The 23,092-nt window shown below is 41.9% G+C and overlaps 1 protein-coding gene across 1 annotated transcript; it reads right to left on the minus strand.

Moving 5' to 3' along the window:
• Positions 1 to 345: 345 nt before the first annotated feature.
• On the minus strand, positions 346 to 22,023 carry ADPRS (ADP-ribosylserine hydrolase). The gene is made up of 6 exons (XM_063454710.1): positions 21,829 to 22,023; positions 19,784 to 19,880; positions 14,655 to 14,862; positions 9,975 to 10,159; positions 1,976 to 2,076; positions 346 to 1,786 (listed from the first exon to the last, which is right to left on the minus strand). The coding sequence occupies exons 1-6, from the start codon at positions 21,980 to 21,982 to the stop codon at positions 1,479 to 1,481; spliced, it is 1,053 nt and encodes a 350-aa protein (XP_063310780.1). The 5' UTR covers positions 21,983 to 22,023; the 3' UTR covers positions 346 to 1,478.
• Between the last annotated feature and the right edge of the window lie 1,069 nt (positions 22,024 to 23,092).

The following is a 23,092-nucleotide window of genomic DNA, read 5'->3' on the forward strand; positions in this document are numbered from 1 at the left end:
ACAATGTTCCAGTTTTCTTAATTCAAGAGAAATATATACTTAATGTGATTGTTATGAGCATATAAAACTCTAAAATTATTTTAATTTCTTTATAAAAAAAAAAACAATCAAATCCCTGCCTTAACATGCTGGTAAATGATAGAATGCCTGAACCCTAATTCTACCAACCCCTTAATCTCCTTTAAAAAAAAAAATGGTAAAATAAAGTTGACAGAGCCGCAAGCAGAGAGAGGACTGGGCATAAAGGGTGTTACCAAAATGTAACATCAGATATGTTTTGTGTAAAACTAAAAAAGTTAAAATAAAAAGGTGGTCCACTGTACATTAAAGGGACACTAAAAAGTCACCTGAACAACTTCAGCCTAATGAAGTTGTTCAGGTGAGAACTATAGCTCCCTCCAGCCTCTCTCATGCAAACACTGTATTTTCTGAGAAAATACAGTGTTTACATTGAAAGCTAGGAACACCTCCAATTGCAGTCACTCAGAGTGAACCAGTCACTCAGAGTGAACATAATATGCCTCCATCAACTCAGATCTGCTGTCAGCAGGGCACAGGGCAGCACTGTGCACAACATCCTGTGATTCAGTATCTCCTCCCTCTGCATGCAGGCACTAAACTTTCCTCATAGAGATTCATTGATTCAATTAATCTCTATGAGGAGATGCTGATTGGCCAGGGCTGTGTTTGGCTTGTGCTGGCTTTGCCCCTGATCTGCCTCTTTGTCAGTCTCAGCCAATCCTTTGGGGAAGCATTGTGATTGGATCAGGCTACCACATGTCAGCAGACTGCTTGTTTTTCGGAGTCTAACAGAATGCAGATTTACAGCTTCAGGCTTGAATATAGTAAGATTTGTATTATTTTTATGGAGGCATAAGGGGCCCAGGGGGGCTAGATGGTGGTTTTAACACTATAGGGTCAGGAATACGTTTGTGTTCCTGACCCTATAGTGATCCTTTAACCCCTTAGGGACCAAACTTCTGGAATAAAAGGGAATCATGACATGTCATGTGTCCTTAAGAGGTTAAGGAAGTTTAATGGAATGCCTTGTAAAGCTCAAATTTCAGAGCAAATCAAACCTTGATTTGAATCAGGAAAAAAAAACAGAAATTAGGGTCAGGAGACTTCAACACTTTGCTCAAGACACTACTCCAAATAGCTAAGCTGACCAATGTGTGAGAAGTTGAATTGAAAGAAGTGTAACACAGGGATATTGCCATCAAGAGTGGGGTTCTACAAGCAAGGTTAATGTCTTCATTTTGTTATTGTTGTGGAGCCCAATAAATGCTCATTCATAAACAAATATCATTTAAATGGTGATGACTTACTTAAAGCATTACTGTATTATTGTCAAAGGCCCATATACATCTGATGTGTTGTTAACAATCGGCAGTCACTGCAATCTATAGTAGAATTTGGACAAGTCGCCACTCTGCAAAAGGCAGGAATGAACACTCCAAAGTGTGACAACGTTATACTTAAGATCCTGAACTCTGCATTCGTGTGCTGTACAGCTGATGTAGCTTTTCTCCCCACAATTCAGCATCTTGATATGCCTCACTGCAGAGCTTCCAGCTGAGTGGAACCTGTTCCTCCCCATAGTATGCTCCAGCAATAGCCCCAGCCATGGTAGCTATAGTGTCTGTATCCCCTCCTAGTGAGATGCAAAAGGCAATAGTGCGTTGTAGGTTGTTATATTCTTGGGGTAGTTCCTCCACAGGATCCATGCATCTCAGGAATGAATAGATAGCAGTGGGGACAGACTCCAGGGCAGCAATTCCATTACCTTTGGGAGAAGAGAATGTATTTTATGTTTTGTGCTAACATTAACATATTTACAGTGTAATTTGTTTGTCAAGATATTGGGATGCCAATTATACCTTATGATAGATTTAGTTTCAGTTTTTCTGTAAACCTTCACATTGCCGGATGCATAACAAGGGAATATACTCTTAGAAAACAACCTAAAACTCACCCAGTTCTTCAACCACATTATCCTGTGACACATTTCCTTTCTCTAAAAACTCCTTAATTTTCTTTAATTTATTACAGAAGGGGAACTCTCCGAGCTCCAGCCTGTGAAAGAAGAAAAAAGGGGGGTAGGGGAGAGCAGAAGATGAGAGATAGATCGGTGACATAATTATTATGTATAAAGCACCAACAAATTTCATAGTGCTGTACAATAGGTGAACCAACAGACATGTATTTGCAACAAGACAAGTTGGATGCACAGGAACAGAGGGTGTTGAGGACCCTGCTCAAATGAGCTTACATTCTAAAGGGAGTGAGGTAAAATGGTAAGAGGTTGGTTTATTGGATGGCACTGATGCAGGAGAGGCAGAAGAAGTTTTGAAGCATCAGAGGTGCGAATACGAAAAGAGAATAAAAACATTTCTTCGGCAAAGAGAGGTGTATTAGTGAGGATAGGAAGGTATGAGCAGCGTTATGTAGACATTTGCAAGCAAACACCAGAATTTTAAAACATGTCGATGCCCAATGGACCATAAACATCGCAGCCCATTGTAATGGTTATGATGCTGCCTCCCAGTTCAGTGTGGCAAACCATTTTAGTAGCCCAATACAAACTTGGGGTTCCCAAAATATAAATGCCATTCACATTTTGACACCATTCATTGGTTGAGAGCATCAACCAATTACTTCACAATATAATTATACCCAATATAAGGGATAGTGACCGGGGCATGCTCGTCCCAACAAATACAGTAGGCAACAATGAACATAATCATAGAAGACTGGAAAAGGAATCATAAATCATAGAAGACTGGAAAAGCGTCATGTGTAAACAAAACCAAGTAGTAAAAGCTCCACTATTAATTAATCCCTTAAGACCGCAGCCAAATGTACAAGTTGTGATAAAAAAAAAAAAATGTAAACAAACCACAGAATTTTACTATGTCTGTTCAACAATAATTTACCTCTTTCATTCTAAGTGCACCCACACTTCTATATCATTTTGTTCAGGGGAAACGGCTTTCATTTCATATCAAACATTCATATATGGAACTATTTTATATGAATAAAATCTAAAAAAATTAAGAAATCTTGTTATTTTTCAATTGCAGCATGGCAATTTAACTGTTAAATGTCAGAATACTGTTCGGTTTTCCTGCAATAAAACATACATATTTGTATTCAGAAATGTCTCACGATTAAAACAATACCCCCCATGTATATGTTTTATGGGGTTTTGGAAAGTTACAGGGTCAAATATACGGCTTGTCCATTATTTTATTTTCTACATAGAAATTTGACAGATTGTTTTGAGTGGCCTAGGTTGCCTTTGAGACCGTATGGCAGCCCAGAAATGAAAATTACCCCCATCATGGCATACCATTTGAAAAAGTAGACATCCCAGGGTATTCAAAATGGGGTATGGCCAGTCTTTTGTAGTAGCCACTTGGACACAAACCCTAGCCAAATTTAGCATTCATTTTTTTGTTTGCATTTTTCATATAAAAACTGTACTTTCACTGATAATATTATTGTTAGTATATACTTTACTGCCCTGAAACACTCCTAGTTCTGTTCAGTGATGTCTCATGAGCGCCAAGATACCGCCTATGTATAGGTTTTATGGGGTTTTGGAGAGTTACAGGGTCATATATACGGCTTATCCATTTATGCTTTTTCACCTTGAAATTTGTCAGATTAGTTTGCAGTGTCCAAGCTGCCTTTGAGACCGTATGGCGGCCACAAAATGAAATTTACCCCCATCATGGCATACCATTTGAAAAAGTAGACATCCCAGGGTATTCAAAATGGGGTATGCCCGGTCTTTTTAGTAGCCACTTGAGCACAAACCCTAGCCAAAGTTAGTGTTTGTGTTTTTTTTTTGTTTTTTTTTAATTCTTTATTTTTGCGGGTATTTGTGGACATCGCGTTACAATGCGTGCATTAATGACAATCAGCAGATGATACAAGTGATAGCAATAAACAGCAACACATGCAAAGTATTCACCCATATTTTTATATGTAAAATATTGTCTAGCGTGGATTCCTCCTGTCTAGGCATTCAGTTAGCTCAAACATGGGTCGGAGGGAGCTGGAAATTAGCTTGTGCTCCCTACTTGTCATCTCGTACAGCTATGTCTGGGGTTGGTGGAGCTTAGGCGCGTGGGCATGGAGTAATGGGCAGTGTTGTGTAATGTGCCCTGATGTTGCCCGTGCGCTTATATGAGGAAGGGGCATGATTAATTAAAGCAAAGTAAGGTGAGGGGGGGTGATTGGCTGGTCTTTGCGTCTGGTTAACGGCTTACGGAGCCAGGTACATGTAACATATGTACATATGTATAATGGAGTCGAAGGCGATGGGGGGGGGTATAGGTTGCCCGTCCCAGATAGTACAATGTGAACTAAGTGCAACAGAAAAACTCATGCAGCATAAAACATAAAATGTAAAGCATAAAACATATAACATAATACAGAGCCTTGCGTGGCAGCATTATCCGCAGGCGTTGTCGGTTTCAGGTAGGGAGAGTGTCTGATCGTGCTCTGATTCCTCGAGGCACGAATGGGGCTAATGGTGGCTACAGTCCATGAGGGGCTGGTGTCCGCCGGGGTCGCAGTTACCGGCAGGCCTAGGGCTCGGAGGAAGGTCGTTGCTTCTGTCTTGTGCGTTAGAATGTGTTGCTTGCCGTCTTTCTCTGCCATCAGCCGTTGCTGCCCCCACTTGTACTTGATGGATTTTTCCCGTAATTGTTGAGTGATCTGTCCCAGTGACCTCCTCCATGTCAGGGTGTGTCTGGATATGTCCCTGAAAAAGGTGAGGTGTGCTCCCTCAAAGGGGACCGTGCGAGCGTCTTTGGTGGCACCCATGAGTGCCCCCCGGTCGGATTCCCGGTTAAATTTAATAAGTACGTCCCTGGGAGCCTCCTGTGGCGCTTTGGGTGCTTTGGGGAGCCGAAAAACGGAATCTATGCCCATCTGCTTTATTTGTTTGGGCAGCAGCAGCGTAGCCAAAAGCAGTCTGCAGTAGTGTGGTAGTTCAGCGTCGGTGACTGTTTCTGGCACACCTCGGGTGCGCACATTCCTTGCTTTTGCCCTGTCCTCCATGTGGGCTAGTTGAGTGGATAGGGCACTGCAATGCCTTTGCAGCGCTCCCAATGCTGCGTCAGTGGCAGTTTGGGCGACCCCTGCACCCTTGAGACCCTCTTCCACCGTTACCACCCAGCTTGTAAGTGTCGAGACCTCCTCCTTAACTTGCACCATATCGGCGTGAAACATCGCTTGTATTTCTTTGGCTAACGCCTTAATGTCGGCTTTCGTGGCGGGAGCTGAGTCTCCGGGTTCCGAGGGTGCCCCTGGCTTGACAGGTACTCTCGGTGGAGGTAAATATGCCGTCGGGTTCTCGTCCTCTGAGGAAGATGAGGTGTAGGCCTCTGTCGGCGCCATCTTGCCGAGGTCAGGCCTCGTGGCCGTGCGCATAAAGTCTCCTATATCTCTGGATCCCGAGCCCGGATCGGTCTTATACTTTTTTGCCTTCTTGCCCATGTTGTTAGGCACTGGTAGGGCGTCGGGTAGCCGGTTGATTTTGCCTTTAACACTGATTTTTGGCGTTTGTATGAGCCGTTACAGCGGAGCTACTGCTGCGTCTCTCTCGCTCGGGTGCTGGCTCCGCCCCGAGTGTTTGTGTTTTTTTGTTGTTGCATTTTTCACATAAAATCTGTACTTTCACTGATAATATTATTGTTAGTATATAGTTTACTGCCCTGAAACACTCCTAGTTCTGTTCAGTGATGTCTCAAAAACGCCGGTTTTATGGGGTTTTGGAAAGTTACAGGGTCAAATATACGCCTGTCCGTTTTTGGTTTTAAACATTGAAAATTGGCAAACGATTTTCTGGGCCTATCTTGCCTTTGAGAGAGCATGGCAGCCTGGGTAATAACATTTCCACTATTATGGCATACCATTTTCAAAAGTAGGCAACCCAGAGTATTTCAAATGGTGCATTTTAAGATGTTTGGTCTAACCACTTTATCAGAAATGAAGGGCCCACATAGCGGTAATAGATTTATTTGTGCTTTTTTCCCACACATGAACTCACTTTTCACAGGACATTTCCTATTCCTGGTATGAGTTATTGCAACAAAGCCTCACTATTTTTTTTTTTTTTTTACATGGTCTCCTGAATATAACAGTACCCCCATGTACCAGATTTTCTGTTTTTGGGGTGGTAGTCACGGGGACAAAATATTAGATTTCAAAGTTGGAAATTTGGCAAAGTGATATTCTGGGCCTATGTGGCTATTCAGAGAGCATGGTAGCCTGGGTAATAACATTTCCACCGTTATGGCATACCATTTTCAAAAGTAGGCAACCCCAGAGTACAACAAAATGCAGACCTTGAGATGTTTGGTCTAGCCATTTTAACAGAAATGCTGGGCCCATGCAGCGAGATCTACTTTTAGTTGTCTTTTTAATCACATAAATTGGATTTTCACTAGAAATGTCATAATCCTGGTATTCGTTAGTGCACTAAAACCTCAGTATTTTGATTTAACACGGTCTTCTGAATAGAACACATGTACAATGTTTCAAGGTTTTTATTATATCAAAGGAATAGAACAGTACCCCCACATACACTTTGATTTGGAGGCAGAGAGAGGCAGAGAGATTTTTGATCTCACATAGAGAGTTACTGTGTGAAAAGCTGAGAAGTTAAGAAAAAACCCTTTCAGTGCTAATCGCAGCATTAACCCTGTGATTAGTTTTTTGCTTTTTTTTTGTGAAGGCACATTTCAAATACTACAATTGTAGTATTTTGAGTTGTTTGGTGTAGCCACTTTAGAATGGCTAGCGTAAAAAGGGACAGGGCAAGGTCAGGGGAATCCAGAAGTTAGAGTAGTCGGTAAAGCAAGCCAATGGGTCGGTACAGGCAGCTAACAAAGCGTAGTAAGGACAAGCCGAGGTCAGTAATCCAGGGAAATCAAGCAAACAAGCTGCCAAACTTCCATACAGAGTGATTTAGAAGTTCAGCTCTGTATGGTAGACTTTGAAACAGTCTGTTAGGCAGAGGCCGGGTTGAGATGGGCAGGTTGGGCAATAATAGAGTCCTATCGGACTCCTTTCTTGTAGCAAACACGGCACTTTTTGGGGGAATTTCTTTTACTGGCGGTGGCAGGGATTCGGAAAGGGAAGTGTTTGCCACAAAGTCTTTGGAGATCTTCTGATCCCAAAGTGGGATTGGGGGGCTGGGTAAATAATAAATGGGACAAAAGGCTGAGTGAAGTCTAGGAAAGGGCAGGGCTTACCTATGACCTCTTTTTTATAGAGGACAAAGGCATTGAAAATTGCAATCTGGGTCACGTAGATTGCAATTTTCTTGTACCAGGTCCTAGATTTCCGGTTCACTAGATAGGGCTGTATGCATTGGCAGCCAAGTCTACTCCCCCCCATAAACTTGCTGTAGTCTACAATGCACTTCGGCTTTTCCAGACGCTCAGTGCTACCTCTCACAGACACTGGCACTGTACTTTCGTCGTGCATTGTAGACAGCATGTATACATCCTTCCTATCTGTGAAACGAAGGGCAAGTAACTCATCCTGGCGGAGGGCTGAAGAGGAACCTCTACTACTTCTGCCTCTTGCCAGAGTTTGGGGGAAACCCCTGCGATTCTTCCTCACTGTGCCACAGGCTAGGGTTTCAAAGTAATATAAATTTTTAAATAACGGTACACTGGTATAATAATTGTCAACCCATAGCCTATATCCCTTATTTAACAAGGGAAGGATTAGATCCCAAACAATCTTTCCACTTGTACCCACAGAATCAGGGCATCCTGGTGGGTCAAGATGGCTATCCTTCCCCTGGTAAATGCGAAACGCCCATGCGTAACCAGTACAAGATTCGCATAATTTATAAAATTTAACGCCATATCGGGACCGCTTAGAGGGAATATATTGCTTAAATAGCAGTCGACCTTTGAATTTCATAGGGGACTCGTCAATTGAAATATCTTTATCGGGGATATAATTTTCAGAAAATCTGTCTGACAGGAGTTGGATAAAGGGCCGAATTTTATAGAGCCTGTCAAACAGTGGGTCATTTCTAGGGGGACACAGTGAGTTGTCATTAAAATGAAGGAATCGCAGCAGTCGCAGATAGCAATCCCTCTGCATAACCGCAGGGAAAAGAGGGGTAGCCAGGATGCGTTGCTTGCTCCAGTAGGACCTGATACTGGGCTTTTTAACTATACCCATCACTAGGGTTAAAGCCCAAAACCGCTTCATCTCTGCGACATCCGTGGGTCTCCACATATTGCTGCGATTATGATGGGCCCACGGATGTGAAGAGAGATACTGCATAGCAAACAAATTTGTTTGCTGAGCCATGAGCTCAAATACATCATCAGACATAAAGAGCTCAAAAAAACGAATTGGCTCGCAGTCGTCCACTGTTACAGTGATGCCAGGTGTAACAGTGAATGGCGGTATTTCTGGTGCCATCATGTTTGAAGGCACCCAGTCTCCCTCTGGCATTGGGAATTCTGAGCGTCCTCTTGTGAGTGGTGGTGGGGCACCATCACTTGAGGTCTCACTCAGAGGCTCAATGTCAGAGGCAGTGATAGTGTCACTGTCTTGCAGAGTGTCACTATCACTGCCTGCCAGAATGGCATACGCGTCCTCGGCTGAGTAGCGACGTGCCATTCTAGGGGGGGAAATTAATTAGGTGAAAGGGGCTAACTAAGGGGTTAATTAATTACCTGCCTAACACGCACTACCAACCCTCAAAAATAAAATAAATGTACTGAATACAGTATAGGCAGCTGCGATCAGTACTGAAAGGGTTATTTTTAAGTTTTGAAAAAAATAATCCTAAAAAAAAAAAAAGTCAGCCTGATCAGAGAGCCCTCTGATCACAGATATAGTACCGTACAGTAGATATACTGTACAGTACAGTGATCACGGCAGCGGGGAAAGGGTAATGGAGATTTGGGTTGCTGCAGCTGACACAAAGGGTAAAAAAAAATGAGAAATTATTTTTTTTTACCCCCAAAAAATTAATAAATATAGTACAAAAGTACTAAATGCCCTAATCAGGTTGATTACAGTAATATGCTGTGATCAGCACTGAAAGGGTTAAATAAAATAAACATTTTAAAACTTTTATAAAGTAATAAAAAAACTTTTTTTTCCTTTTTACAGAAGCTGTAAAACAACGATGTCTCTGCCTATCTCTCTCAGATCGAAGTGAGGTGAGGAGAGGGGCAGAGACAATGTGTCAGCCAGTGATCTGAGGTCATTGGCTGACACATAGTAATAGTGATCACAGTGACTGGCTGTCACTGTGATCACCTCCTGCAGATTGGGTAATTGACCACAGGGGGGAGTGCCTGGGTGGTACAAGCACTCCCCCTACCAATCTACAGGGGGATCATGGCGCCTGTTACATGTATCAGCCATTAGGCTGACACATGTAACACTGATCGCAGTGACAGGCTGTCACTGCGATCAGAGCGCTCTGAGTTTAGAAAGTGCAGATCGCGGTCACTGACCCCAGGGGGACTGCCTGGGGGGCCAGGTAAGTCCCCTGACCACGATCTGCACAGCAGAAAGCCGCCGGCCACGTGTGTCAGCCGACTTGAAAATCGGCTGACACACGGAAAATACTGATCGCAGTGACAGCCTGTCACTGCAATCAGAGACTGCAGATCGCGGTCACCGGCCACAGGGGGGGGTTGCCCGGGGGGGCCAGGCTTCCCCCCCGACCGTGTTCTGCAGCGGGAGATTAGCGCCGCCCACGTGGGCGGCCATTATAGCGAGGGCGTACTATTACGCCCGCCGGCGTTTAGAGCCGGCTCCTGCAGGGCGTAATAGTACGCCCTCCGGATTTAAAGGGTTAAACTGGGGAATGGTTGGTTCTCTGGGACATTGTTAATCCCTTGGGTTTCATTTTTGTTTAAAATCTATTTTCAGCCCATATGTGAATTAATACTGATAACAAATGTACTCACGCTCTGGCATCAGAACAGGATTTTTCATCTGATTCTACCTCCTGCATGTGATCCAGAAGATGCTGCAGAAAAGTGTCCTTACTCTGCTCCCCCTGCAACGCATAATGCACAGCTAGGGCCTGTAAGATGCCTCCATTGTAGCCCAGAGATGAGGCATGAGTCAGCTGGCCACTGAGTTTAGCATACTGCTTGTAGAAAGACAAAAAAAAAAAAAATATACACAAAATTAGTTCATGATACAGACTCAACAGCCACAACATTAAAAATACTAACAGGTGAAGTGAATAACAAGAATTATATAATTGCAATGGCATGTGTCAAGGGGGGATATATTAGAAGTACAAGTAAACAATCCGTTCTTGAATTTCATGTATTGCAAGCAGGAAAAATTGGCAAGCTAAAAGATCTGAGTGACTTTGACAAAGGCCAAATAGTGATGGCTAGACGACTGGGTCAGAGCAACACCTGAAATAGCAAGTCTTGTGAGGTGTTCCCAGTGGTTAGTACGTAGGAAGGTCAACCGGTGGACGAGCATCAAGGTCATGGGCACCCAAGGCTCAATGATGCACGTTGGGAGCAAAACCTATCCTGTCTGGTCCTATCACAGAGAAGAGCTACTGTAGCTCAATTTGCAGAAAAACGTAATCCTGTTCATTATAAAAGGTGTCAGAACACACAATGCATCGTAGTTTGCTGCATAGCAATAGACCAGTCAGAGGGCCCATGAGGACCCTTGACCCTTGTCCGAAAGCACCTTCAATGGGAATGTGAGCATCAGAACTGGACCATATAGCAATGGAAGAAGGTTGCCTTGTCTGATGAATCATTTTCTTTTAGAACAGGTGGATGGCCAGGTGCGTGTGCATTGCTTACGCGGGAAAGAGATGGCAGCAGGATGCACTAATGGAAGAAGGCAGGCCGGCAGAGGCAGTGTTATGCTCTGGGTAATGCTCTGCTGGGAAACCTTGGGTCCTTGCATTCAAGTGGTTATTACTTTGACATTGTTGCAGACCACGTACATACCTTCATGACAATGGTGTTCTCTAATAGCATTAGCCAATAATAATGCACCTTACCACACTACAAAAATTGTTCAGTAATAGTTGACGAACATGACAAAGAGTTTAAAGTGTTGCCTTGGCCTCCAGATCCACAGATCTCAATCCAATTGAGCAGGATTGTAGTGTAACAACAAATGTGATCCATGGAGGCGCCACCTTAAACATCTTAAAGGGTCTGCTGCCAATGTCTTGGTACCCGATACCACAGGATATGTTCAAAGGTCTTATGGAGTCCATGCTTCAACGCATCGGAGCAGTTTTGTCAGCTCAAGGGGGACCTATACGATATTAGTCAGGTGGTTTTAATATTGTGGCTGATCAGTATGTCTAAAGTTTTTATAGATGTACTATTTTATATTATATAGAAATTATTATTTATATAGTGCTTACCTGTACAATAGGTAGACAAGACAATTTACACAAAATGTGTTTGACATATAGGAACAGTAAGTGAAATGGGCAGCATAACATGTTATTGTTTAACCCCTTAAGGACCGAGGACGGCCGCATTGCCGACCGGTGACGGTCCTGAACCGTCCTAACGGTCTTAGTTGCTTACCCGATCGCCGTCGTTCCCCCGGCGGCGATCGGCGGTGCTCCCGGTGTGGGGAGACTGTCTGCAGCCCAGACAGTCTCCCCATGGCGGATTAGGACCCCTGGGGTCCTGTGATTGCTCAACAGAGCGATCACATGGTCACAATAGGTGTCCATGTGTCTGCCTGCGCTGACAGGCAGTCTCCCTGCTAGTGTAAAATCATAAGAAAATAAATAAAGTTAATGTTAATAAAAAAAAAAAAAATTATATATGTGTATATATATATATGATATATAGACATATATTATAACTATATAATATATGTCTATATATCATATATATATATATATATATATAATGTCATGCTAAGTGTATTTTTAAAATAATATATGCATATATTAATATAAAAATATACTTATAATTAAATTACACACGTATATATATCATATATATTGTATAAAATACAAATAATAAGCAATTTAAATTAAAAAATGTAAAAATAATAATAAAAATAAAAAAATAATTATATATCTATATGAAATTTTATTCTAACTGTATTTTGATATTAATATATATTTATATCAAAATACACTTAGAATGAAATTGTATATATATCTATGTATATATCAATAAATAAATAGAATACGAAATATATATATGTCCATATGCAAAATTACATCAATAATTATATAAATATACATGTAGACTTCAAATATATAAATATGCATATATATTAAAATTCTATGTGTGTATTTATGTAATATTTTTACATAATTAAGTAATTTTATTGATTGCAATTTGAGGGACCTGCCTGCAAACCCAGGTCGAAAGTCCAGAGAATTTAATTTGCTAGCACTGTATTTTACCCTGTAACGTTCTACGACACCCTAAAACCTGTTCATGGGGGTTACTGTTTTACTCGGGAGACTTTGCTGAATACAAATATTAGTGATTCAAAACAGTAAAACATATCACAGCGATGATATTGTCAGTGAAAGTGACTTTTTTTGCATTTTTCACACACAAACAGCACTTTTACTGATGATATAATTGTTGTGATACATTTTCCAGTTTTGAAACACTAATATTTGTGTTCAGCAAAGTCTCCTGAGTATAACAGTACCCCCCATGTACAGGTTTTATAGCGTTTTGAAAGTTATAGGGTCAAATATTTTTACATTGAAAATGGCCAGGTTGGTTACGTTGCCTTTGAAAGCGTATGGTAGCCCAGGAATGAGAATTACCCCCATGATGGCATACCATTTGCAAAAGAAGACCCCATTTACAATACCTTGGGTTGTATGTCCAGTCTTTTTTAGTCACCACTTAGTCACAAACACTGGCCAAAATTAGTGTTCAATGTAGTTTTACTTTTTTCACACACAAACAAATATGAACGCTAACTTTGGCCAGTGTTTGCGACTAAGTGGCTACTAAAAAAGTCTGGACATACCCCATATTGAATACCCTGGGTTGTCTACTTTAAAAAAATATGTACATGTGGGGTGTTATTCAGAGATTTATGACAGATAATAGTGTTACAATGTCACTATTGATACATTTTAAAAATTTATGTTTTGAAACCGCAATATCCTACTTGTACTTATAGCCCTATAACATGCAAAAAAATAGCAAAAAGCATGTAAACACTGGGTATTTTTAAACTCAGGACAACATTTTCAATCTATTTAGCAGTTTTTTGTTTTTTTTATTCGCTTTTGTAGATGAGTAAAAGATTTTTCACATAAAAGTCAAAAAACATGTATTTCTTTCAATTTTTCAACATATTTTTTCATTTTTTTTAAAATTAAATTACATGAGATTATATAAATAATGGTATGTAAAGAAAGCCCCTTTTGTCCTGAAAAAAACAATATATAATTTGTATAGGAACAGTAAATGAGAGAGCGGAAAATTACAGCTAAACACAAACACCACAAAAGTGTAAAAAGATGCCTGGTCGCAAATGTACAACATCGCAAAAACAGTCCGGTTCTTAAGGGGTTAAAGAAACATTACAATGTTGATGCACCACCCATAATTATGCTAGGGCTAGACAAATTTGCTTTGAATCTCGGGACTCTCTAATAGGACTCTCTAGTCACAAGAATCACTACAGCTTAATGTAGTGGTTCTGGTGTCTATTGCCTGTTCCTTCAGACATTTCAATGTAAACCCAGCCCTCTCAGAGAAAAGGCAGTGTTTATATTGCTGCCTAGTAAAACATCTAGACACAGTCACTCAGATGGCCACTAGAGGTGCTTCCTAATCTATGCACTGCATGGACGCGCTGAACATTGGCTTTAGACATGCATGGACTCAATGCATATGAGGAAATGCAGACTTCCGCAGTGCTTTGCCTCACAATGTTTTCCTATCGGAAAGCATCGGAAAAGCTGAGATCATCAAGGCTGATTATATCAGCCATGGAGGAGGAGGCAGCAGATGCGAGACCAGCATGGTGTGGGAAAAAAGGTGAATAAAAACGCCTTTCCCATGCGATCGGAGGGGGGGTCTGTCACCTAAACACACACACTCATAGACAGACATACACTCTCTGACTGACACACACTCAAATTATTGTTATTTTGCTGGAGTGGATGCTTTCCCTGGAGTCCAGCGTGGCTTCTCTGAGACGGTCATCTTCTTGCAATGTTCACTCGCTGGTAGTGATGGGGCCGGAGTGACGTCATATCCTGGCATCACTGAAGGGCATTCGAGGGAGCAGAGTAAGATCACAGCACCCTCCCTCGCCGCCTGTCTCTGACGCGCACTTTTGGCAGGCTTCATTCTAGCCGCCTCATAAGAAAAAAAGTGAAAGTCCATTTCTGCAACAACTCTTCCTTTAAAATGTGTTTTGAGAACTCTCAGCCAATCCAGTTCCTTTATAATATATAGATGCTTACCTCAAGTGCTGGAATTGGTCTCATTGGGTGGTATAACTAGTTATTTTCTTAATTATCACAGATTAGAAATTAGAACACCATATTATGGTACTTACTTACAAACACAAAGTTGTATTCAGAAGCATAACTCTAAACATGTGGGGTTTATTTTTTGTTTTGTTTTTTTTTTTAGACAAACCTTTATGGTATCCTGAATGCTGGGGTAGGCCAGTGGGATTCCTACCACTCGCATGGCTGCTCCATTACCGTATGACCCTCTGCCATCAAACTGCTCCTTGGCAGGAATAAACACATTGTTATACTCGCCACTATCAATCTTTTCAAACACATGTACCACTGCCATGCCATATCCACGGTCAGGATCATTCTTGTACTCTTCAGTAAACCTGGAAAATTATGTAAAACATTTCAGGTTGCAAAACAAAGACACTGTCTAAATAGACATACAGAAGAAGTAGATACATTTTCTATAAAAGAAGGCAAGACATTTGGGTTTTAAGTTTTGATGCAGACTTTATAAAGAACAAGGATAGAATAGATTGTGATATAGTAAGAGGCAAGAAACAGGATATAAATGACTACCATACTTGTACAGCACCTCTCAATTCTAGAGGTCTTAGTAGGAAGTGATGTAAACACTGCATTTTCTCTGAAAAAGACTACAAGGACAGGCTATAGGCACCAGAACAACTATATTGTAATCTGTAGTGGTTCTAGTGACTATAGTGTCCATTAAAAATAAACAAACAACTGGCTCCTAACTTTTTTAGATGGCTCCTAGATTCCATACAAATTTGTCAAGCCCTGTGTTACTAACATCACAAAACTTTTCTCAGATTCACTAAACCCTTTTTCTGCAGATCCCATGTTATGACATCACATGACAGCCACTTCATCAGGTAACAAAAAATTACTTGCTATAGGGGTTCAAAATGTATACCACACCCATTTTTTGTAAATGTACTAGACTCATTTGTCTAAGGAAGCATTTCACAATTGGTGTTCCTTGCACTTAGGGCTACCGGATGGTTATTGGTGAACAGGGGCCTGGTCAGGCACAACGGCCCTTTAAGAGGGCGACCGGGCAACTGTAGTATTATTGGATGCTGGGAAGAAGTGACAGCCTGTCACTTCCTCCCAGATACAGAGAGCGCAGCAGCGGATAGAGAGAAGCAGCATCGGGAATGGAGCTGCTGCAGACTCCACACACACCAACCTCAGCTAGCAGCACTCTAAGCAAGCCACCCTCTTGCAGACAAAAGATAAGTTAACAGGAGGGTGGCTGCAAATATAAACATTATGACCTGTGTGTGTGTATAGATATATATGTCGCTGTGTGCATCCGAGTGTGTGTGTATCTGTGTCACAGTGTGTGCATTTGTGTGTCGTGTCTGTGCCAGTTTGTGTCAGCGTATCTGTAAGTCAGTGTGTGTGTGTGTGTGTGTGTGTCGGGTCTGTGCCAGTGTATGAGTGTGTGTGTGTGTGTGTGTGTGTGTGTGTATCTATGGGTCTGTGTATATCTGTGTTGTAGCGGAGCTACCTGTACCGTGACTGGGTACCTTCGCCAAGGACCGCTTCCTAGCTGGAACCGGGGAAAACCTCAGTGTTTCTGCCCCAGTCGGCGTGGCTTAACTGGGGTCCTCCTGGAGCCTCTCCATCCTAGAACAGGTTAGGGGACTAGCTCCATCTCCTCCCAGGCACTGGATGACACACAGTCCTGGGTGCTGTAGTCCTTACAAGGACTTTCCCCGCTGAATTCTCCACGAGCTGGAACATCGTGCTGAGCAATGATTAACCCTTTCCCCTCACAGTACTAGACAACACATAGTTCTTTGAGTACAATTTATTTTAATGAGCCAAACTCTGTCTTTCACGCACAGATCCCAGCATGGGGTCTCCATTGTATTCAACACAAGCCGCTCCCAGGAATCTCTGGGCCTGGGAGATAATTAAAGTTAAAGTTCTGACCGGCCACATACATGGTGCTATGCCTAAAATAGTTCCAGGGCGGTTGGTGCTTTTGTCGGTCAACTTTCGGGAGCTCCTGCGTTTGAAATACAGGGTGTTCTGTCTGGCTCTCAGGTAGTGTTTGTTCCCCTTAGTCTCAGGCACCTTCCCTCCAAAAAGCGCTCTCCTGGCGATGGTTCAAAACCCTGGACCAAGTTGTAGGTCACCTCATACCGAAAACAGTTCCATAACATTCGTGGCTAAGTACCGCTGAGATGACCAGGAACCCACGAAGTCCTCATGCCGAAAGTAGTTCCATAGCGATCGCGGCTAAGTATCGATGGGTTTGTTCATGCGAACGGCCGCCAGGTAGCTAGCATCCAGTTCCATTCGTGAGAAGGGAAAGTGCCAAACCAGCGGCACCCAGGGAAGGCTGCTAATGGCGGCTGGGCAGGGTAACTCCCAAACGGTGTTTCAGACATGGACCAGTAGGTGAGCAGGAGATCAGCTTTCACACTCCTCCAGGAGTCTGTGGCAAACGTTCATGGGAAGGAGCGTTTGTCACACTATGTGCCTAGGGGTTTGTGTATCTGTGTGTCAATGTATCGGTCAATGTGTGTATCTTTGTGCCAGTGTGTGTGTGTATGTATCTGCCAATGTGTATTTGTGTGTGGTATCTGAGTTTGTACGTTTAAGTGTGTGTGTGTGTATCTGTGTGCCAGTGTGTGGTATCTGCGTTTGTGTATGTTTAAGTATTGGCGGAGAACAGTCAGCTGAACAGTCAATGAATGGCACTGGATCGGCTTCCCGCATTTGCAGCAGATGGAAGCATGTCACCAACACAGAAAGGAGCCTCAGAGCTCTGTGTGGACCCAGGTAAGTGGGCATACCAATGCTAAATGTTTTTTACCATTACCGGAGAAGTAGGCCAGGGTATTCCTGATATTATAACCACCAAAGTGGGCTATAGTAGATATGATGCTTTAAGTAACCCTTTAACAGAGTTTGTAAGGGCTGTGAATGGCAATATAGTTTGGATTAAAGTAACTCCTGGGTATATTTTTTCTTTTTTTATATATATTTTCTTTTTATTGTTTTTTTTTTTCTTTTTTGTGCATATCACATCAGATTTCAGTATTACAGTAATACAAAGTTGTCAACATTGCATTACATCAGTGTAGAAGTTACAGTAAAAAACAAAAAAACAGTACTATACATCGCAACAGTACACAATCCTATATATTTTTTACGTCATCAGTAACAGTAGTGTATGCTCAAAGTCATGTTGGTGTTCCTCATAATTATTCAGGTATATAATTAATTTATGTCCCTTGTTTCTCGTGTGTAAAAGGGTTTTATTGTAGCTCGTATGTAAAGTTTTTCTTGGTAATCATTCTGTCCCAAACCTGTTAAGGCATGGTGAGTTAGCCATTGGGGTTAAGAGAGTGGACTTGTGGTCCGGTCCCCATTGTCCGCCCTATCCCCTCTCCTTGCCCCACATCTCTCCTGGGTATATTTTTATCACTCATGTCCCATTTAAGGAACATATTTTTTCCATTTATTTATAAATATTGCTACCCAATGTGAAGTGTGTGTATATATATATATATATATATATATATATAGTCAAAGGTGAAATAGGAGCACTCAAAAGGACTTTTTCGATGAATTTAATGTGGTAGAAAAAGTTTACAACCAAGTGTAACGCATATCAATCGACGTTTCGACCCCTAAGGGTCTTTTTCAAGATCTTGAAAAAGACCCTTAGGGGTCGAAACATCGATTGATATGCGTTACACTTGGTTGTAAACTTTTTCTACCACATTAAATTCATCGAAAAAGTCCTTTTGAGTGCTCCTATTTCACCTTTGACTACATATCTCAGACGCTGGTAGCACCTAAGGCAAGACAACTGAAAGTTTTTTAAGGGTGAGTGCCTAAATTATCGTTATTTTTTATATATATATATATATATATATACCGTATATACTCGAGTATAAGCCGAGTTTTTCAGCACATTTTTTGTGCTGAAAAACCCCAACTCGGCTTATACTCGAGTCAATAGTCTGTAATATGGCAATTTGCATTGCCATAATACAGACTGGGGGCTGTGGGGGCTGCAGAGAGCTGTACTTACCTTTCCTGCAGCTCCTGTCAGCTCTCTCCTCCTCCGCGCCGTCCGTTCAGCACCTCGGTCAGCTCCCAGTGTAAGTCTCGCGAGAGCCGCGGCTCTCGCGAGACTTACACTGGGAGCTGACAGAGGGAGCTGCACAGACCGCGCGGAAGAGGAGAGAGCTGACAGGAGCTGCAGGACAGGTAAGTAACGCTCTCTGCAGCCCCCCTCTCCCCCCACTGAACCACCAATGCTGGACCACCAGGGAGTAAGAGCCCCCCTCCCTGGCCAGCTAGCAAGCAGGGAGGGGGGACGAAAAAAATTATAATAAAAAAAATAATAATAATATTTAAAAATAAATAATAATGAATAAAATTAATAATAGAACAATCAAAATGCCCACCCCCACCAACACATACACACACTGCATCACACACACACACACTTCATTCATATACGCACGCACTGCACTCAGACACGCACTGCACTCAGACACGCACTGCACTCAGACACGCACTGCACTCAGACACGCACTGCACTCAGACACGCACTGCACTCAGACACGCACTGCACTCAGACACGCACTGCACTCAGACACGCACTGCACTCAGACACGCACTGCACTCAGACACGCACTGCACTCAGACACGCACTGCACTCAGACACGCACTGCACTCAGACACGCACTGCACTCAGACACGCACTGCACTCAGACACGCACTGCACTCATTATATACACACACTGTAAATAAATATTCAATTAATATATACACACACAATGCACTCATACACACACACTGCACTCACACTGCATTCATACACACACACTGCATTCATTATATACACACACTGTAAATAAATGTTCAATTAATATAATTTTTTTAGGATCTAATTTTATTTAGAAATTTACCAATAGCTGCTGCATTTCCCACCCTAGTCTTATACTCGAGTCAATAAGTTTTCCCAGTTTGTTGGGGTAAAATTAGGGGCCTCGGCTTATATTCGGGTCGGCTTATACTCGAGTATATACGGTAAATATATATATATATATGTGTATTTTTTAAACTGTGTGGGAGGCTAATCTAGTTTAGATCAGAGAGGAAAGGAAAAAAAAAAAACACACACACACACACACCATGACAATTATACCTACACGTAATCTCTGGTCTTGGCACATAGACAGATGGTTCACAGTGTGCCAGTGCAGTGAACCATCCATCACTGTATTGCAAGCAGATAAATTGTACCTTTCAGCGAGATCGTTTGTATCAAATTGTTTGTTGGCCAGTACTGACTGAATGATCGATCTTGCCATAGCAGTGTCATCTGTGTACATCAGAGGATCTAAAAAAAAAAAAAAGAAAAGGAATAGTTATGTTTTTGCCTTTCCTACCTTAGTTCACCATCTAAATAAAAAAGGATAACATTCAATTTCAACACAATCCAATGAAATCATGAGACAAGGCAATAAATGAAGAATATCTGCAGTTGTCTGCTCACACATGGTGAGGAATGACAAGTGTGAATAACAGAAAATAATGCCCATAGACATCAATAACATTAACCCCTTAAGGACCAAACTTCTGGAATAAAAGGGAATCATGACATGTCACACGTGTCATGTGTTTCCCTTAGGGGTTAAAAAAAAAGTAGTAGATTAAAATCCACAAAAAAGACAACATTGATATTTGTTGTGGGTATTACTTAATATGAAAAAAGGTAAATTATGGATGAACAGACATATAGCTCAAATTCTAGGTTTTGTTTTGATCAGAACTTGTACAATTTCCTCTGTCCTTAATGAAGCAGTTTGGTTGTCTAACTCATGACCCTGCATTCTCACTGTTCAATTTTCTGCCATTTAGGAGTTCAATCACTTTTGTTTCTGTTATGGAGCCCTAGCCACACCTCGCAGCCTCCATGAAAAAAAAACAGTTTCATTTTCAATCAGATGTTAACTTGCTTTAGCAGTTTGTATGCCCTGTCTGCAAATTGACCTTTAATCACACACAGGAGGCTATAGAACACACAAGCTCTAGAAGACTATTAACATATCAGGACATAAATTCTAGATTAAACAGACTGTGCAATACATGAACATAAAATATCTAGATTCCTTTTCAGGAAGTGTTTAGGAAGGCTGTACAAGTCTTATGCAGGGAGCTGTAACTAGGGCTGTATAAACAAAGTGATTTAACTTCTAAATGGCAGAGAATTGAGCAGTGGGACTGCAGAGGCATGATCTATGTACCAAAATTAGGCAAAAGGCTTACTCATACAGTATAGGGCGTTTCTCATATTTAACCGGAAAAATAAAAGAGAAATACGGGATAATGCAATTTTGTTAATATTAATCTATTAAGACGTAAAGACTTTGCCCCTCCGTGCGTCCGCATATCCGGACTACAAACATGTGACCGGAAGTGACGTCCGACGTCGGGACGTAATGACGCATGAACCGTCCAGACGCCAGAACCGGAAGGACAGAAACGGCAAGGAGAGGGAAAAGGGCGCAAACTTCAACCACTTAAAAAGAGATGCCTTGGATATGGATATCACTTCGGATGAAGGCTAACAGCCGAAACGCGTTAAGTGTTTTAAAGAGATTATTTTATTTGGGACTTTTATCTACCTTTGTTTTTATTTACTTTGTTAATGGAAGAATAAAAGTGTTTTTACCTCGAAAAAGTTTGCGTCTTGGAGGATTTAATACTCAAAGGAGAAAAGAAGTTCCCAGGAAAGGTCCAGCTTTACGTATTCAAGGCACCAAGTTTGAGCCAGCTAATAAGTGACTCTGTCTATGTGAGTGTATTGGACACCTATTTTTAAACATTATATCAGGCTATACTACTCTATGTTTTGTCTATTTTGATTTTTTACAGATCATTTGACTTCAGAGTGGGTAGTATTTCCTCATTTTGTGTGCTCTCACCTATTTGGTTTTATTTTATTACTCCAACCAGTTACTCCGCTCACTCACACAGTTGTAGACTACTGGTGGAGGCAAGAACGCTTCAAACAATTTCCCCAGAAATTGTAGCTTTTCTAGTTATTAGTCTTATAACAAAATTTTATTTTAAGCAATAAAAAGGGGGAAGTCAGTTATTGATAATATCTTGAGCTAAAATAGATATGTTAGCTGCTATTACAACTAGTAAAGCACCAATGTTGGGTACTTTCTGTATTACAATGAACTCCCACTCCCACTATGCTCAGCCAGTGTAACAGAATGCTATGTGTATACAGTGAGTGTATAGGACTATAGTCAGACTCAGTGCTGGCTGGCTCTCACCCTTCCCCTCCTTGCTCCGTTTGTCCAGGTGGTCCAGGAACTGGCACACACTCCGTACAGTCGTGTTGAGACCCTCGAACGTGGCTCCGAGGCAGTCTCCCAGCAGTGCCCCCAGCAGGGCTCCCCGGAAGCTGGCCACCTTGCACGCAGCCATGGCTGCTGCCAACAGCGACTGATTGACACTCAGCAGGACAGACAGGCCTTACTGTAAGCACGCAGACCAATCACAGGGCGCGGATTTGGCACCATATACGGCGACCAATCGCCTCTTTACAATGTGGCCAATCAGCGTGCCGAGCGGACAGTGGGCGGGCGCACTGTACACTTAAAAGCTTGCACGTGAGGGCGAGGTGTGGGCACGGTGCGGGGGAGCGAGAGAATAGTGACCTCATGGGAAGAGTAGTCTTCACAGTTGATGTGCCGTTGTTTTTCTTGTTGGCTGTTGCGTACTGCATTCTTCTAGAACAGAAACTCGGGATTTTCAGGAATTCAAAGTGACTAATTTTACACCAAGATAGCTGTCTTTGTAGTTCTGCTGGTTTGACCTAAAGCATGAAATCTAGTTTAAATTCCAATCAAATTGTACTCCAGTGAATAATCCTGCTCTCTGATAGTTAACTAGAAACATCCCTTCCCCCCCTCCACTTTGTTGATGCAACCCAGTCACACCTCCCTCCATGTGACATACACAGTCTTAATAAACTCTCATTTAATGTTTTTATATATTCTTTATTTTTTCCTTCTACTTGATATTTATAGACAGACTGCATTCAGGTTGGTGAAATATGCACTTACAACAAACCTTGTCAGTAACATCCGTATAAGAGCATGTGGAATGTTTTTTAAAAGGTAGGTTTAGAAATAATATAACATAAATAAAATACTAGTGTGTCACTAACAGGTGAGTGCAATAACGTACGGTGGTAGCTCTTAGAGAGTGTGGCAGAAGCAGCCACCAGAGACTCTTAGTTATAATGCCGTTGTACTTAGCTCTATATATCTATGTATATAATGTATGTTGTCCAGCAGGTTAATGTAATCGGTCCCCGAGCCAGATATACTTACCCGGTTCGGGAACCGATTAAAAGTACCGAAATGCCAGACCACCCTGCTGTGGTCGTGTGTCTCCTGTTCAGAGAGACACAATGTTGCACGTATTGTTAACTGGGTCCGTGGGTGGCCGCCGTTCGCCTAATCTCCACGTGGCGGCGGCCATCTTAACTGCCGAACAGCGGTGTTTGGTCGTCGAGCGTCTGGAACTAAA

The sequence above is a fragment of the Pelobates fuscus genome, chromosome 1, assembly GCF_036172605.1.
Source record: "Pelobates fuscus isolate aPelFus1 chromosome 1, aPelFus1.pri, whole genome shotgun sequence".
NCBI lineage: Eukaryota > Metazoa > Chordata > Amphibia > Anura > Pelobatidae > Pelobates > Pelobates fuscus.